This window comes from Amblyomma mixtum, chromosome 9 (genome assembly GCF_055824585.1).
Source record: "Amblyomma mixtum isolate Tamu chromosome 9, ASM5582458v1, whole genome shotgun sequence".
Taxonomy (NCBI): domain Eukaryota; kingdom Metazoa; phylum Arthropoda; class Arachnida; order Ixodida; family Ixodidae; genus Amblyomma; species Amblyomma mixtum.
In genome coordinates, this window is record NC_143020.1 from 82,228,255 (window position 1) to 82,246,864 (window position 18,610).

An 18,610-nucleotide genomic window follows, 5' to 3' on the forward strand; every position below is an offset into this window, starting at 1 on the left:
TAACCTAATATTACTTGCAATTTGGAGTAAGACACTACTGGTGTGCTCTCTTGTATAGGTGCTGACACAATAAACATAGTATTTCAATTGAAGACAACCATAGAACCCAACGAGGTATACGAGCATCGACGATGTCAAGCAGATAATCGGAGGTGGCATTGCATATTACCGCAGAAGACGTGCCCGGCTGCAACACCCCACACATCATAATGCGCAACCAGTGGTTAGCAAAGTGCTAGCGTAAAAGGCTAGAACCAGTGGCGTAGTGATAGCAAAGCTCAGCAACTAACTAGTCGCTAACTTCGGTGCTTCGGTGGCCTCAACGGAGACGAAGGTCTCTTCGGTCGTCAAGTGGAAAACTAAACAGAAACTAAAGCTTAACTAAAATTCAGTGAATAAGACGGAAGGAAATGAAAATCGAACGCTAGAATATTTCTACTTCTCACCTAATGAGAAAACAAAATGTACGGGGGTCTATACGTGTTCCTTTTAATACATAGTAGCACCAATTAAAGACAATATCAGCCTCCTGACAGCAGCCGCTTCATAGTTAGTTTGATAAATAATATGTGCATACAGTTAAGTGATCTGTGGAGTCCTCGCACTGATGTATGTGTTCGAGGGGCTAAACTTTTATTAAGCAAACCCACAGAGCACTCTTGTTTCCTTCCAACATTACTCAGATCTTCATGGAGGACGAGATAGTACACGCCATCTTAGGGACAAGTACTTCGTAAGCCCATGATTCACATCGAAGACTCACTGTAGTAATCACACTGAATCCGCTTCTCTGGGGAGGACCACCGGGCTCCTGATTGACACTAATATGTTGCCGTCAACAATTTCCTCAAATAAAAGAAGTTGCTCTCAGTACTCAGTGCTTTTCGAAACTTGTGTGACTGATACTTCATGAAATTGAAAAAATAATACCTAAAACGACGCTGATTATTTGTCTATATATTTTTGAGCCTTAAATATCTGATTCCAACAACAACGCGTCTGTGCGCCAAGTTAGGCACCATCTCATTCAGTGTTTGATGCCCTCGTGTGAGGTTTAATTCAATAGGCGAATTGAACTGTAAGCTGCTTTCCTATTGGGAATTATAATTTCATTTCTTGTCGAACCGCAATGAGATGTGTACCGCTAACCCCTTCTTGAATGAATTCAAGGCTTAAGCCGTATCCGAAAGAAAACTAGGTGCTTCGTACAGGCTTCAGTTTCGGCAGGAAAAGAATACGGTCATAAAACGACAAGGCTGCGCCCACCTCTTGTATTGATGAAATTTATGAGTGCTGTGGTTAAATACTTGAGTTGAGCTCAGCCTACCCGAACTATCCGGTCGTGTCAATAGGTCCCTACGCTTTTGCATATATTTCGGGTTTACATGGTAAAAAAGCTTCGGTATTTCTTATGTTTTGTTGATTTTATGTCAACTCCCTAAGAACAACGCTTTCGGAGGCATGTCAAGCACATAAATATATTGCCACAATTGCTAGTTAGGTGCGACTTGACAAGAGTTAGGTGCGGCTCTTTAATGTCGCATCTGGCAGCCGAGGTCTTGACACCGCAGACATCCAATAAGCGTAACGTAAAGCCTCCAAGCTAATACTCTCTGTTAAACGTCAAATGATTGTCATTTATCTTTTGCAACTTTTCACTTAATCTATAGCATGATTTGAAAAGCAGAGCGATGTAATTCGCGCAAGCACCAAGACAGACCACAGATATGTCTTCAGCGTGTATACTTGTGTCATCTTTGCTGTTTACTCTACCGCCAGGGGCACGGTGTTCCACGAGCTGACCAAGCTTTACAAGACACACGCCTGTCGCGAGCACAACCACATCTTCCCTCTCCTAATGGAAAACTGCGGCTACCGGGAGGACAATGTGCCACAGCTCGAAGATGTCTCCAACTTCCTCAGGGGTGAGAATCTTTCGTCACCAAAGGATAACATTTGTTCTCTTATGCAACAGATATTCGCCGCAGTGATTAAACGCTCACGGCATTCCGCACCCGCAACACGATGCCTCACCCAAACACAGGCGTTGTCGGACAGTTCGTTACAATGCTTTGAAGAAGTTTAAATCGATCAGGAACCTTCGATGAGATGCCGTTTAACTGAGGCTGTTGTCCAGATACAACATCAGCAGGGTCTGATGCCGTAGGACGGAATTATTGAATGTCCGGGTGATCGAATCATGCTAATTACGGGAATCATGCTAATTACTTAACATATCTAAATATCATTAATCACAAACTTTATTTCCGTAATTGCAAAGTGCAAGCCCTTAAGGGCAAGGGCAAGCTCTTATAGTTTGCTGAGGTTATTAAACGCCAATTTAGACAGGACCTCCTAAAATGAGACGGCTCGTTAAATGTTTTAACTACAGTTCAAACCCCTTTATTATGATCATGTTTGTGCTACAAATAGGCCAATGGTTAAAGCATAAAAACTTTCTTCTTGTGAGTGCTTGTGACCTTAAAAAATAATAAGATTAAAAAACTACTGGGCATGAAGGCATCACGCAAACCAGCGCGAATTGTTAGCAAAGTCTACTACCTAAAAAGTTACTAAATGTCAATAAATACGGCGTGCTGCTGGAGAGTCCTAAAGCTAAAAATGTCTCTGATATGCGAGATTAAGTGCAAAATTGAGCAGCTGAATTTGTGTATGAAAGTTGTGATTTTACTCATAGGGTTCGTTCTGTCAGGGGGAGGGGTGGGTGCTGGAGAAGAATCTTCTACGGTGGAAGGAAAAGAAAAAAAAAATCAGCCTAAAGAAAGGACCTTTTCGGAGCAAAATTAGATCCATGTTGTGGTTCAACAGAGGTAGCCTTTTCAGATCCTCAGCTCCCTTGTTTATTCAACTAACGTGGTCATAAGTTGAAAACATGTGAAATGCTGTCCAGAACTAATTTATTAAAGATCACATCGTTTGAACACGCTTTCATTCAATCAAATAGATGGCCTCTGCACATTACCGGCTCATATATTGAGGGTGTGTGAAAGTTTCTTCACACAATTGTATGCTGACTTGCAGGGTTTCCAAGCGCTACTATATTGAGTGGGACTAGGCTCCAGCCAAAAAAAAAAAAATGTTCGAGCCAGCTCTCGTGCCTCTATTCAAAATATATTCCGCGTCTTTTGAGTCATCTTATCTGTGTAAGCTTCCCTTAAAAATATATATACTTCGCCTAACCACTACATACATTTTCTCAAAAAATTTGGTCCCATCTTACCAAATGATGTAACCCGGCTGACGAAGTTCTCACACTGAGCTGGAAAATTTGTGCACTGCACAACCGTTATTGTTATTTTCTGCTTCGCAATGCTTTTGTTTATTTTCTATAAAAAAATGCTTCCTGCCTAGTTAGATTCACGTAACGCAGAAATACGCAGTGCACTTAAGGGCTTCCATGATAAATCAGCCTCAACATGATGTCACGGCGAATGGCGCTAGCTAGTTAAAAGCCCTTCTGTAGCGGAAGCAACTGAAGTTGCGTGCATAGCCGACATTAACCTCGTTTAGATAAAAGGCCTGACGTGACGCTCACTCGCCATGGTGTTGACATACCTAAGAGGAAGGTAATGGGCCCGGCACTTCGCTCGAGTTACTTTTCCGCTTAACTACAATGAGTAAGTTCTCCCTCCCTACTTCCGGCAATAACCTAGAATGCGTGGAAGGAATTTGTGATAAGCTTTATTCCTGTCCAATCGTCCCAGTCACATTGCCATATCCTACCAGTAGAAAGTGTAAGACGCATATCTAACTAGCCCAGCAACAAAAGTTACCTAACTACATTTCTAGTACACTGTGCCTGTCTTTCTGTGCGTTTCATGATCTTTAGCTGCGCCACATTGTGCCATTGTGCATTCTACATACCAGGCAAGAACCTATGTCTTTTTCCTTCGGAAGGGATTAGTTCCAGGGGTGGCACCTGTATCGTCCTCCGGCCTTGTCTCGTGTGTTTTGTAGCGCCTTATTTCTTGAAATTTAAGGAGCACATCTTCCGTACAACTTCTACTTTCTTCTTAAGTGCGTTTCATTTCGATGCATTCCGCAACTTGGTTTTATTTATAGGGGTTTAACGTCCCAAAGCGACTAAGGCTATGAGAGACGCCGTAGTGGAGGGCTCTGGAAATCTCGACTATCTGGAGTTCTTTAGTATGCACTTATATAGCACAGCGCACGGGCCTCTACATTTTGCCTCCACCTAAATGCGGCCGCCGTGGCCGGGATCGAACCCGCGTCTTTGGGGTCAGCAGCCGAGCAGGATAGCCACTCGGCCACCGCGGCGGCACCCGCAACTTCATATCGAGGGATCAGTATAAACACAACTCCATTTTACCAAAACTGCGCACATGCACAACTTTCCTCGAATTGATAGAAAGAAAAAGGTTGCTATACAGACGACACTGTTTGGTATTTCGAAGACTAGCCCCTGTCAACGTCGTATTTCCACATGGAAGCAGCTGAGCCCCCGCAGCTCACAAGAAAGGTTGCAGCCAGCAGCTATTTCCCCATAGCTCTTGCAAGAGCAGTTTCAGCCCACAATAGGGAGCGGATTTTTCAAGCAAGATATAAAACAGCTGCTGAGGCAATAGGTTTGAGCGCATGGTAGTGACAAGTGGTGCGTTACAAGGGCGCTGGTATCTTAGGCACACACAAAAAGAAAATAACCTTTCTCTCGAACCGGGAAGTTCGTTCGAATTCAAAGAAAGTCCCCGGGGGGCTGGTCTCGCAACCAACTACAGTAGGTGGTGATCGCAAAGAAGTCATTTTCAGTCTACTGCCTGGCAAATACGCAAGAGATTGCGTGTTCCGGTGCGGTCGCGTGCCGTTGACATAGCCTTAAACAACTTCTTCTAACGGAGCATGGCGATTTCTTTGTCGAGCCCGCCTTTTGCGCTGCTTCGAGCCGCTGTGAAAAGCTTTCCTGTATACTGCAAAAATCTGAATACATACGACGAATAAGAAGCAAGTGTGAGCCCCGGGAGAGCCTAGAAGACAACAATTACAGCTCAATTTTTCTTCTTCTTTCAAAACTGTTCGAAGGTTTGTGTAAGCGATGACTGCGAGTACTGGGGCAGGTTGCGAATTACAACCATGTCAGCGAGCAAGTTGGATATGCGTACAATATTCAGTAAATCCAAGGTCATTTTGCAAAAGCATAGTACAAAACCAAACCGATCGATAGAAAAGCTGAGCGATACCATTTAAATGTGTTAGTCAAGAGCTCTTTTTACGCAACTGTACACCAATATATTGCACGTGACATTTTAACAGCACATTTACGCTAAGGAATATTCACCCGTTCTCTTCTAAAAGATTATTACGCAGTCGCCCTTGTTGCTGCTAGTCTCACTCCAAGTCGTTCTATGCAATATTAGTTGCGGCCCCTACTTGGGCAGCTTCCAAAAATTGGTTCCATGAAGCTTCATTTTTCTGCAAAGTCCAGGTTAAACTCGCTTGTTTCTCTGTAGTGGATATTCATTAAGTATACCAAAACCAAGTGTCAAAAACACAATTCCAGACGTCTTTCGTTATCTACTGCGAACATATGTAGCTCGCTTAACAGCTGGTTGGCAAACTTACCTGAAAAAGAACCATATTGGTGTGTGTTTCTGCCCTTTTCTGAGCTTTTCCTACGCGATTATCGACTTTCATTTTTGACTTTTGATCTTTCTTCTTGGAAGGCGTTCCGATAAATCTATTTTTAAGGGCGTGTATATAAACTAATAAACAAACGCGATTGTTTTCAAAGCAAACAGCAATACCACTGCGGACCTAAATCGTGATATAGAAGCTGTCCACAAAAACCGCGAACTTGGTTGCAAAGTTATGACAGCAGCTTTAGTTACTCATTTCATTTTGTTTCCTCTCTTCCTTGCACAGACTGCACTGGCTTTTCTCTCCGACCAGTGGCAGGACTTCTGTCATCACGTGACTTCTTGGCTGGACTGGCGTTCCGCGTGTTCCACTCGACACAATACATCCGGCATCCGTCCCAGCCACTGTACACACCGGAGCCGTGAGTACTTTTTCAAACTAAAAGGAAGTGTTAGATCCGGCTTAAATCGGTTTGGTTTGGTTTGTGGGGTTTAACGTCCCAAAGCGACTAAGGCGATGAGAGACGCCGTAGTGGAGGGCTCCGGAAATTTCGACCACCTGGGGTTCTTTAACGTGCACTAACATCGCACAGTACACGGCCCTCTAGAATTTCTCCTCCAAAGAAATTCCAGCCGCCGCGGCCGGGATCGAACCCGCGTCCTTTGGGTCAGCAGCCGAGCACCATAACTGCTGAGCCACCGCGGCGGCCCGGCTTAAATCGGTGTGACTGGTAACCACAAGGCGCCTTTACTGAGCTACAGCTGCTGTGTCCTTCTGGAAGTTTTTTTCCAGTTTTATTATCCTTACTACAATGCGCACATCAAATGAACCATCAGGTTGCTGTCCAGTGTTATTTAAAACTACAACTATATCATAACCAGTGAAAGTAACTCACCATATCCATTGAATTATTAATTGCTGTTAAAACAAAACCCGAAAAGTTGACGCAAGTGGCACATCACTGTAAATTGCAAGAAAATTCTGAATAATCTCACCTCTGAGAAACGTCTCTCGGGAAAAAAATTATTAGGGAATGAGACGGAAAAAATTAAAGCTGTAACTTTCTTACCGGTCAGTATACGACTCACGGCTGCACCAGAACAGAAAGTAGGAAGAAGATAGGCGGACGAAAAAAGCTCCACGTGAAGGAGACAATTCATATTACTCTGCATGGAAGTGTCGCTTTGTGGCTTTTTTTAAAATAAATCATTGTCAATTAAGAATAATCGTTACATATCTACGAGATACAGTAGACGTTAACAACGCTATAAGTGCAACGGAACTGTGCGAGGATAATGGAAAAATATTTTTGATGGAGTTACTTATTACAAAGGCGCTTTCACAACAATAGTCTCCTAACTCTCGGATTTTATCGGAGTGCACAAGCCAGTTCGCTACTGAAACAATTTGTGCCTTTATTACAGCCTACATGTATCTGGTAGGTCGCAACCTGAGCTCCTCTTTCCCCACGAAGCCGGCTACTCTTCTCTCAACTATTATGCTACTAAGACTTCATGATGTTCATTGCCCCAAATATGCCTCCTTCATATCAAAATCTCAACTTCGGTCCGATGTCAAGTAGAACCATGTTGTTGGTCACATGTACACTTAGTACCGCTGATAATAGGTGGCCCTAATAGAAGGTGGTGCTATTGACAATCGTCGTTTTTCACGCAGAAAAAGCCGGAGTATTCACCCCTCGTGCTGCGATACTAAGTTTTTTACTTAGCTCACACGACATTTGAGCAATTAATCTCGTCTGTTCACTAGTAAAAAGATCATCAAAGGAATGCTGATTTTTCTGGTGGTTTGAACAACACCAGGTTTGCACATGCCACACTGCGCAATTCATGCCACATTAATCACAAAATTCGATCCGGCGATCTGGTTCTTTTCGACAGGGCGGCCTATATTAGGAAACAGCATATGTTGTTGCCGCCAATTTGTAAAAGACGAATAGCTCTTCATTACACTCCCAGAGCTACGTATCAAGACATTAAGCAGAAACGCATCATTTATTTCCCGCCGTTTCATTTAACTCAACCAAACCCTTGCCTAATCTGTTGCAAACCCATATTCGCTTAACTGAACTTTCTTGCTTTCTCTCTTTCTGTTTTTTTACCATACACTACGGTGTATGCGAACGGCGCTGAACTTCGCTGGCCATTTATATTAACGAAACTATATTGCTTCACCCCGTTCTGCTTTCTTCCTTTTACTGCGCAGTGACATCTGTCACGAACTTCTCGGACATGCACCGCTGTTCGCCGACCCAAGTTTCGCCAGGTTCTCCCAAGAAATCGGCCTGGCGTCTCTGGGTGCCCCCGATGACTACATCGAGAAGCTTGCCACAGTAAGTGTCTCTCACTGTGCATGGAAGAGCAAAATAGATATGCGCTCGCTAGCAGAATTCGCTGCGCACACTGAATAGAGCCACCGAGTGAACTTCATTGACGAGTTATCAATCTACCCGAAGTGTTATCTAGTCCATTTAAGGTTTCATTTTTTTTATTCCCTCTTTACCAAGTAGCGTATTCGGGGGACAGCAGCACCATGAAGTATTGAGGTAGCAATGCTAAGTAATTCCGAAATGTGGTGGTAGCCAGAGCGTATTGAGCTTAAGTACAATTCACCTACAATTTCTATACGAAGTGGCGTATTCCGATGACAGCAGCACCATGAAGTAATGAGGTGAATATGCTAAGTAATTGCGACATGTGGTGGTAGCCAGAGCGTATTGAGCTTAAGTACATTCACCTACAATTTCTATACGAAGTGGCGTATTCCGATGACAGCAGCACCATGAAGTAATGAGGTAAATATGCTAAGTAATTGCGACAAGTCGTGGTAGCCAGAGCGTATTGAGCTTAAGTACAATTCACCTACAATTTCTATACGAAGTGGCGTATTCTGATGACAGCAGCACCATGAAGTAATGACGTAAATATGCTAAGTAATTGTGACATGTGGTGGTAGCCAGAGCGTACTGAGCTTAAGTACAATTCACCTACAATTTCTATACGAAGTGGCGTATTCCGATGACAGCAGCACCATGAAGTAATGAGGTAAATATGCTAAGTAATTGCGACATGTGGTGGTAGCCAGAGCGCACTGAGCTTAAGTACAATTCACCTAGAATTTCTATACGGCCTAGAACAAAATGCGTTTAGGGTGGTGGTGGTGGTGAAAACATTTATTTAGAAGGGACAGGAGGTATGTTTTGATCAGCTCGTAAGGAACCAATCCTTACAAACACTACGTGGAGATCCCTAGTTTGTGACCACAGTGGAGGTGGCCGCCGCCCGGACGCGCCCGACTAAGGCTTGTTGAGCCTGTAAGTCGTGGCAGCCAAGCAGGGTCACCTCCCAGTTCTCCCGGGTGGGGTTGGGGATCAGGGGAATGGCCGGCTGATTCGTAGGCTGACGAGAGATTCTCGGCAGATAGCAAGCACGAAAGCTTAACAGCAAGGCGCTAAATTAGGTTCGAGACCTTACGTTGCGTCAGCTTCATGCATATTTAGTGAAGGTATTTATATATAAAGAGAATATAGAAAGGATAAAAGAAACAATTAAAAGCAAGGAGAAGACGTCATGCTAAAGAATTTCCAGCATACAATAATAATTACCTCCCCAGGTAATTTTTGTTCTTGTCAATCTGTAACATCTACCACTATGTAATCCTTTACTCCATGCTGCTACTGAATTACTACTAGGAAAGCAGGCTCTATCAACGTAGCTCGGTTCTAGTGCTAAGCTAAGAGTTAAACTGACGCGCTAAGAGTTCACATAAGGGAATCACATAAAAATTGCTTTTCCCAATTCTGTGGTGAATGGCGAAGAGGGAGGCTGCGTAAGCAGCTAACTTTCTATTGAAAACTAAGCGTGCCATTTACTGAACCGTCGGCATATCAAACGCTGCTCTTATCTTTTGCCGTCAAATAATACAGGACGGGCTAGTAAGCATACTCCTTGGTTATCAGGCATAGGAGCAAACGGAAGAATTTTCTAAAGATGGGGAATGTTCCGGAAATTGCGGATGACAGGAAATTAAGCGCCATCCCAAATTGGCATGAACTCAAACATTGATTTTTTTAGACCGTAGGAATGCTGCTATAGGAACGTCGTCTTTCATTAAAATTGCACCTTCAGCAGACAGCACCTTAAGCTAGTGAACATCTATAATTTCGGGTGAGGTATCTTTGCGTTGTTTAAGTATTAAAAAAATCAATTGCTCAAAATTTATCATTATTGGCATCATCATGAAGTTTCTCAAAATTTATCATTGTCGTAATCATCATCATCAGGACTTCACTATTATCAACACGATTAATGCAAATTGGACATTGCATAAATAGAAAGGGGAACAAGTTAACACAGTTACAACTCTTTGAAATGCAACAAAAAATACAGACTTACGACAAAAGTTGTGCACACAGACCTTTGTCAAAACCGGAGAAGTCACAATAAATATCGATACCTAAAAGTAAAGCCAGGAAAGGTGGCTGTTTTCATTGTTTCGCTGAGTGCTCCTAATCGCTGTCCATCCTGTTTCGTGAACTCTTACTTGACGGAGTTTATAACGTGTACAAATGATTTTCAGCGTAACAGAGAATATGGTTATACTCCAAGTGCTCTTTGTCTCTACTAGCGGAAAGGAACCTGAGTGCTCCGCTTTTTTTTCTTGTATCCAGCGCTTAACACCTTGACTTTGGTGTTTTTCATTTTCTAGCTTTCTCATATATGACGCCAGTAGAGCAGCGCGAATTATGGCGTCATAAGGCTAACCAAATATCAGACAAGAAATAGCGCTTAACTGACAGCTTATTTTTACTGAGCGAAGTGCACACATAATATAGGAAACCAGCGAAAGTGGTAATCAGATGCAGAGAACGTCACATGCTGTAAAGGACCACAAAAGCGTCAAAAATCATGAAAGGTGACAAGGCTACAAGACGATGAAATTATAAAAGGGTTGATAGAAAACAAATTGTGCACATGATGACTATATACCAGTTAAAGATATACGATGAAAATAACCGCAAGAACGATAAAATAAATCTATAAAAAGGCAAAAAGGGTAAAAAACACAGAACCTGGCAAAATGAATGGTATAATAAATGCCTACAGGATGAATATGTCAAGGTTGAGTTCATCTGATTACCTCTCCCGCTGCTTTGCTACATACTCTGTACGTTTCACTCATTTAAAACCAGCTGTCAGTTAAGCCCTCTCTCTTGTAAATCTTCGTTTAGACTCCGGACACCTTCACACACTCAACCATCCTGAACAAAATTATTTTTGAACAGGAAAAAGTTTATGACGGTAAATGTTTCATGTTTTGTAAGATTTCACTATAAGACCAAATATGTCCGCAGATCTCCCATCAGCATGCTTGCATTTGCTTTGCTATTAACGTCTTTGCTATCGGTAAAAGAATTCCCCATTTGTTATCTGTTTCATTCTTAAAAGCTCGATGCGAGCGACGGAAAAACTTTTAAAAATGATATTGCTGCACGTCAGAAGAATAGACCATTGCTTTCAATATTTCGATAAGTTACTTACAATTTTTCCAATATACAAATTTTTTCTCCAAGAATGTTGGACATGTTCGGACCCTCATGTCAAAATGAACCAAACATCCCTGCAAAATCTTCTACTTCTCCAAGCGTGCCTGTCCTGATTCTTTCACTGCACGCCTTCCTTGTGTTTCCAGTTTTATTCAAAGTTTCCCGCGTTATGGACGAAAGAAGTTCTCGTGACAGGGCTTCAGGCGCACATTTTCCGAATCGTTCCAGCACGCGCCGTGCCCAAAATTTACATACCAAGCGCCGGCTTTCTTCCGCCTTATGCAAATGCATCATTCGGACCGAAACTGCATTTTCTCGCGCTTTTGACGATTCCCGCAAGGCAGGTGTCGCCGTTCGCCCAGAAGCCTGCAGCACGTCTGCACCTCTTCTCACGACAGTCGCAGAAGCGGGAGAACGATGTTAAACAAACTGTCGAGCAGTTTTCCATTTCAGTACAAACAGTACAAGAAGAGCCAGCGGTGCAGACAGGACGGAAGAAAGTGTCGCACTCCTATAAACGTCAGTTGAGCAGGCGGAAGACATTTCCATGTTTAGAGTGCACGACGTAAAATTCACAGCGTCGAATTTGAGCGTCCAAATGCTCTGTGCTTGTTCAGGCAGCGAAAATTACGGTGAGCGTTAGGCTGGTGGAACTACATGGGCTTGGAACACCGTCAGACTCATACTATGCCCATTCATTGCTTTTTCCTCCTTTGGAAAGCTGCGAGCTTTTTGTTTTCGTTTTCTTGGCACTACAAGCTGGCACTAAATTGTGATTTCTGCCGCTGAAAACCTTAAGGTTGCCAGCGCTTCTAGATTTTCGCTCGGAGCGCAGAAAAAGAAGGGTGCGCAGCAATTTCTTGCCTGTTGCGTGTTGGTAAAGCAGGACTGGATCTGTCATAAATTTTTGGTTCGAAAAATGCGTTTAAACACGAAAAAGCAGATATCTCTGCTTGTGTCGTGGTGTTTCATATCAGAAAGTACATATTTCGGTCTCCTTTTGCACGTACCAGACCAGGCCCACACCATATACCAAAATCTGGCTCTTTTCCATCAAACGCAGTCGCATCGTCGTGACCGAAATTGCATTGGACGATTCCAGCTCTATATATGCGTGCGTGTGAGAGGGGGGGGGGGGGGGAGGGGGCTACCACTTAACAGCACTTCCGCCTCACAAAGAGGTCATGCCGTCATCAGTGCTTAAAACTGTTACCTATGAAACTCACTATGTCCTACTATATTCTTTAGGTACGCGTTTCTTTAGGATGTTTCAAGCCTGGCTTGTGTGGCTGAGACAACCAATGCAAAGAAAGTTGCTGAAAGCACTTTTGCCTCTTCTGTGTGTCAGTTAATTTACCGGGGTAGAAATAATGGTAGTTAGGCTTACTGCAGAATATTTTTTTCACAAGTGTGGCACAATCTAAAACTTTGGTTAACGGAATCAACGGAAACTTATGTATATCTACGCACACATATGAACCATGAGGAAGACGAACGTTGTTGCTAATGCGACAGCAGTTGTAGCGAAGCTTGCTGCGTGGTTGGAATTTTCTAGAACAATAAGCTATAGACATGAAACTACCCACTCAGGAGACGGTACTTGTAATCAGGCAAAAATATTGCTCAAAAAGTAACACAGAACTAAAAATACATATGCGTTGTGGACTTCTAAGAAACTGAAATTTTTGAGAGCAGAAAAAAGGTGACTCCTTTCGAGGAAGACTGGTCCGTAAGCTCAGAAACCTACCATTGCATTCATGGTTCAACCAGTGCTTTGACTTCTTTTGTTGTCTCTCTTTTTGACTGACTACCGCTACCTGTCCCTTTACGACGAAAAAGTGATAGACTGATAAGCATTTATACTTTGTGATCTTAGAAAAAATGAACCTCTAGTGTTTTCGAGGATTGAGCAAGGAGAGCGGAAGCATTCTTCACATTACAGCATGAACTACGAGACCAGGTTATTTTGAGGTGGGGGTGAAAGCTATCGGACGACGCAGCATTTTGTCGTTTCCCGCAAACACAAATTAGCCAGTTCTATTTCCTGCAATTGTCATTTCCGCATACCCAGTAATTCTGAAGAACGTAGTTCGCAAAGGCTAGTCGTTGATGAGCGCATTTTTTTCACACATTGTACGATTTCAGTAGAAAACTAAATAAATCCGCAGATGACCTCTCGCCAGTAGCTTTTTTTTTGCTGTTAACGTTTTGTGGAACATTCCAAATCAGTTTCGAATGAAAGTCTGAACTACACGATGCGAACAATGGGCTAATTTTAGAGCAAAGATCATCCGAGGCATCAGAAAAATGAATCATTACCTTTTATATTGTTACAACTTTGTTTCATCATTGAGCAGTTGTTGCACAATTAAAACTTATGTCCAGGAACACTGATTTTAGTTTGTCTTTTCAAGTTGTTTGTAGGCAGTTTAGGCGTAATGATAGCTGCAACGCCATCCGCCCTACTGGAAGCTAAGTTGGTCGTTGTAAAAGGAGAAAATAAAACAAGACAATTCCTGATTCATGTCACCGGGCCTACGACGCTTCAGCACCAAGGCAGAAAAGTTAGTGATAAGGTTCTCTATCTCGCCTACTCAAATTTCACTCATAGTGCCCAGAGGCAATCTAGCGCTCGTGGGGTCGGTGGAGTTAAACTCAGCGTCATCGCTTGCTGAGATATTCTCAAATCTCTAACTGTTTTTTGCACGAGATAGTCCTTATCGTTATGGCTAGCTAGCCATCTGAGTCTACTTAAGCGCAAGTGAACCTCTCAACGATCCCTTTGGCACTCCCTCCTGCACTAGCCTCGATCTTACTACCGCAGCATGTTTCTTCATCTTATCAGCCCGGGTCAACCTCTGCACACTAGGGCTGTATATCACTTTCTTTGTGTGGTGTATATCACTCTAACAAATCTGAAGTTTATTGGCTCTATTCACTCCACGTTCTGCTATACTCCATGCCCTCATTCTCAAATGAAGCAAAATTGGTTTGGTTTATGGGGTTTAACGTCCCAAAGCGACTAAGGCTATGAGAGACGCCGTAGTGAAGGGCTCCGTAAATTTCGACCACCTGGGGTTCTTTAACGTGCACTGACATCGTACAGTACACGGGCCTCTAGAATTTATCCTCCAAAGAAATTCCAGCCACCGCAGCCGGGATCGAACCTGCGTCTTTTGGGTCAGCAGCCGAGCACCATAACCACTGAGCCACCGCGGCGGCTGAAGCAAAATTCATTAACTTAATGATAATCTTTCAAACTTTTGAGGAATAGCCGCTTCTTTAGAGATTACGCCCTTAATCAATCGTAGAAGCTGTGACATATCTACTTTTGAATAGAACTTTGGGCACGTCACAAGAACTGATTAATCAGATTAATCATACAGCCAAGTATGAAGCTCTTGCTGCATATTTCTCTAAAAAAAGGAAGCACTACGGCAAAAAAGAAGTTCACCAGTTGTTTACTCCCAGCTTTTTCTCTGCCTGACAACTAAAGAAACATAGCTCAGAGCAAAGTATTACTTCTAGGATACAAACGCTAGTCGCTAAGCTGGTTTTATGGACATATTCAGAAAGTGCGTTAGTTCCACAAAGGGTAGAACCTTTTTAGGGACACCTAGATACGTCCGGCTAACAAAAAAAAACGTAGAAGGAAACGTATTTCCTTCGTATTTCAGAACAAAGGGCTGAACCACAGTTGAAAAAATCATCATTACTCACTTGGCAACGCATATCCTGCGTTAGTTGTCAACACTTGCTCGTTCGGAGAAAATGCCAGTACATCCCAGCGGCGTAGAGACGCGTTACGTGTTCCAAGAGCCCTGGAAAGGAAGCCGTTGGGGAATTGACACAAGTGGCAAAGAACACGCTACAACGGAGCCTACGAAAATCACGCCTTAAACTCTACGTTCCTGCTCCTTCCCGGCCCAGTTTGCGTGGTTTAATGTAGGAAGACATCGAGATTTCTTTTTATTTTTTCAGTATAGGCATGCATTGAAAATAAAAACGACAATTTAAAAAAAAAACACTCTGAGCGCCTCGATATGATCCGGGTGCCATGAGCTTATGGCAAGAGCTGAGAAGAGGAAATGCGTGTAGACGGATAGATAATCCTAAAAGACAAGAGGGGCCACTGAGCTGTCTGTGTGACAAGGCTTAGGACAAAAAAAGAAACTACGAAACTACGAAATCCCGCATCGAATTTCGTTTCGTTAGCGAAAGTGCGCACTGTGAACACATTCCCAAGAAACATTGGGCTTCGGTTACTTACGCTGTGTTAAAAAACACGAACATGCGAGATCACGCCATTTTCATAAATCTCTCGAGAAACCTTCTAAGTGCATCTGAAGCGGAACGCGATTCTTTCCGTAAGGCACGGGATGAAAGCAGTCTAAATTGCAATCATATGTTGAAAGCATTCGCCGATCCGTAAAAGTGGATTTACATCGAGGAACTCGTCTTGTCTCTTAAGACTCATCCGTGAAAGCACCCGCATGTACTCGCTTCTCCTCGGGATAAAACTGCGAATTGACGGAATTTCGCGTCTTCAAATACGCATTACTCCGCATCATACAGTCTTCGATATTCGGAGCGAGAAAGGGAAAACCAATTTAGGCGAAAACGGCTGTTCTGCGCTTACCATTACTCGCTCCTAAAACCGCAGTCGCGATTGAAGCGCTCAGAATATTGCCTGGAAGTGGTTTGGGGCAGAAAAGTTCGCATTTATTTTAGGCCTGCAAAAAGCAAAATGAAGTTTTAATTTCCATCTACTGTGAATACCTGCTCGCTGCCAGATGCAAAAAGCGCGCGGTAGTATTAACACATGCGAACCAACTGAACAAGCTGAATACTGCACAGAAAGGTATCGGGACCGTAGTACAAAAATAAAAATGAAATAGGGGAGAGGAGGCGTTGGGCGCTCCGACGACGCAGACTAAAGAAGAACCGGCTGCTTTAGTTGAAAATTCCGAATGCATTCTCTTGGTCCCCTACCTGTTAATCTCAAGCACTTGTTACGCTATTGGATGCCACTGCAAACTTCCCTAAAAACTTACCGAAATGCCACAACTGCTAAGACATTTTCAACTCTCACTCCAAGCAATTATGCTTCTTGAGGCGTGAGTGATTCGTTTGTTCGATTATCTTTTGATTTAATTCTGGCACCATCAGCACACAAACCCGCATGATGTTGAAATGGAGTTCTGCTGAAGACCCGTTGTACGCTTGTTACGCCCAATGTCATTCCTTTTAGGTATCCCATGAGCGGTATGTACAGGTAAAGTGACGTGAAGCCTTGTTATCTTCTCATATCTTGTTTTTTTTTTTTAATTCGTTTCTCCGGGCCTTCTGCCCATGGATTTGAGTGCGTTCTGAAGTGAAACGTAGGGTTCTTTCTGCAGTTAAGGAAGGAGATTGCTTCGTAATCTTTGTTGTCCCAGTACAAGAAAGGGATATTTCACTTACGCAAGAAATACATACTTTCGCTTTTGTCCTTCACATCCTCAGATCTACAATGTATTTCTGCCCCAAAAAATTGCGGACTTTTGATAATTTCCGTACTGAGGCGTGCTTCCATGTGTACTTGAAAGGTTTACGGTACATCGCTTGCTGATGCTGATATTGCATGCCTTTTCCTTTCATGGCTTGGAGGCGTTAAAGGAACCCTGAAATGATTTTGTTTGCAACTGCTATGTAGAAGGTGTCGTTTAGACTATTCGACTCAAATTAAGAACACTCCGTTTACTCTATAATTTCCGTATATTTTTAGAAATTCCTGTTCGCAGCACCTCGCAATTGATTATGGCGATATCTGATTGCGCGTCCTTATACGCCACTACCCCGGTGGCGTCAGTGGTAATCTGAGCGAGCATTCTGATTGGGTGTCCCTAGGTGGCGAGGGCGAGATGGAGATTGCTTGAGCGCGGACCTGTTTTCTTTATTGTTTCTTGCACGTCGCCAAGAAGTATTTACTGTGGCGAAAAACAGCATCATTTTTAATAGCCATTTATTTTTGGTAATTAAACTGGCTTAAAAAAATTTTGCGCTGCGATTACGAGTGATGGAATGCTGATTGCTTGCACGCTTTTCTTAACTACAGTCAATATCGTTTCATGGTTCTTTTAGTTTGCGTATTTGGTTAGCCGCAGTAATCCTGTCAGGCCATTACTAAGAAAGAAATAACATTTTTCATGCGGAAGCTGCACTACGGGACATCGGGCTTCAATCGCGGGCCGTATATATTTGACCTTTAGTTGAGTTAGAGGTCAAACCATGAAGAAGAGAAAAAGAAATTGAATCGATACCTATAACTGGGAGTCGAACCCGCGGCTGCTCGAACAGATCTCGTTTAAGGGCCACTCAGCGAGACCACTAGGATGTCGCCGCCTTTTTTTCTTCAACAAGGTGTTTATTATAATGATGCGATGTTTATCTACCTGTGGTATCTACAAACAGTGGCACATCAACACACTAGCACAAGAAAAGAGTCAGTTCGGAGCACATAGCGAATACATCATAACACGACACATCTAAGCAACAGAGAACTAGATAAAAAGGCCATGAACAACACAGCACCAAGAGTGAGTACCATTCCCGTTCATACTCTGCCTGGGCATACAATTCTTTTAAGTGTGCATTCATTCTACAGAAATGGTCTTTGACAGAAATAACAGATTCACAATGTCGGTCCATCAAGCGTGTTTTTCACACGCTGTGTAATCCAATTAAAAATAACATATCTATGGGCTCACCAACAAGTGGTAGTACAGTGAGAAATCGTAGAGAATTCGGCGTCAAATTAAGCCTTTTTTCAATGTCTGTTGCATGATGTCACAGAAGAATGTTGCATCTTTACAATGAGTGAAACAATGCTCAATCGTTTCAGGAGCATTACAAAGGCGACAGTTCACAGTAGACACGAAAAATACCATTTTTCTCTAGCCATGTTTTAAATGGTAACTGGGAGTTCCTTTGAGGGACTATAAGCACAGTGTAGATTAGTGGAAAGACCACCTGCCAAATCTTCAGCGCTATGCTGAGACTTTTGTGCCCCATGGTCACTGGATTTTTGGCAGACCGACCGCATGCAATCTGGTTCTCACCCCTAAAATTTATGTACTGAAAATTATTCATTGCACAAGACTTTATATCCAGCGTTTCCACAGAGTTTTCACAAATCCTCGGTGGGTTTTGTCTTTTGGATCAACGAGGCGTGATCACCTTTTCCAACCTGTAAGTGCTAGTGGCCTCGGTTTAGTACGCCTGTATGCTCGACAGGTGGTTTCACGTTTCATGTTTTTCCGGGGCACTGTACAGCCAATAATGCGGGCATTCCTGCAAGTAAATTTAGTTCATTCTTTACCGAGCATCACTGTCTCTTCGAATGCTTCTGATCGTCCTTTTTTGTGGGGAGTTATGCATGAGGTGTCTTTT

The 18,610-nt window shown here is 43.0% G+C and overlaps 1 protein-coding gene across 1 annotated transcript in view; it reads left to right on the forward strand.

Annotated features, from left to right (window-relative positions):
• The window catches only part of Hn (phenylalanine hydroxylase), an 85,060-nt gene that overhangs the window by 52,116 nt on the left and 14,334 nt on the right, over window positions 1-18,610 (forward strand). The window contains exons 7-9 of the mRNA XM_089560616.1: window positions 1,780-1,925; window positions 5,899-6,034; window positions 7,840-7,966. Of these exons, the coding sequence (XP_089416742.1) occupies window positions 1,780-1,925; window positions 5,899-6,034; window positions 7,840-7,966 (409 nt within the window). The remainder of the gene's footprint in view (window positions 1-1,779; window positions 1,926-5,898; window positions 6,035-7,839; window positions 7,967-18,610) is intronic.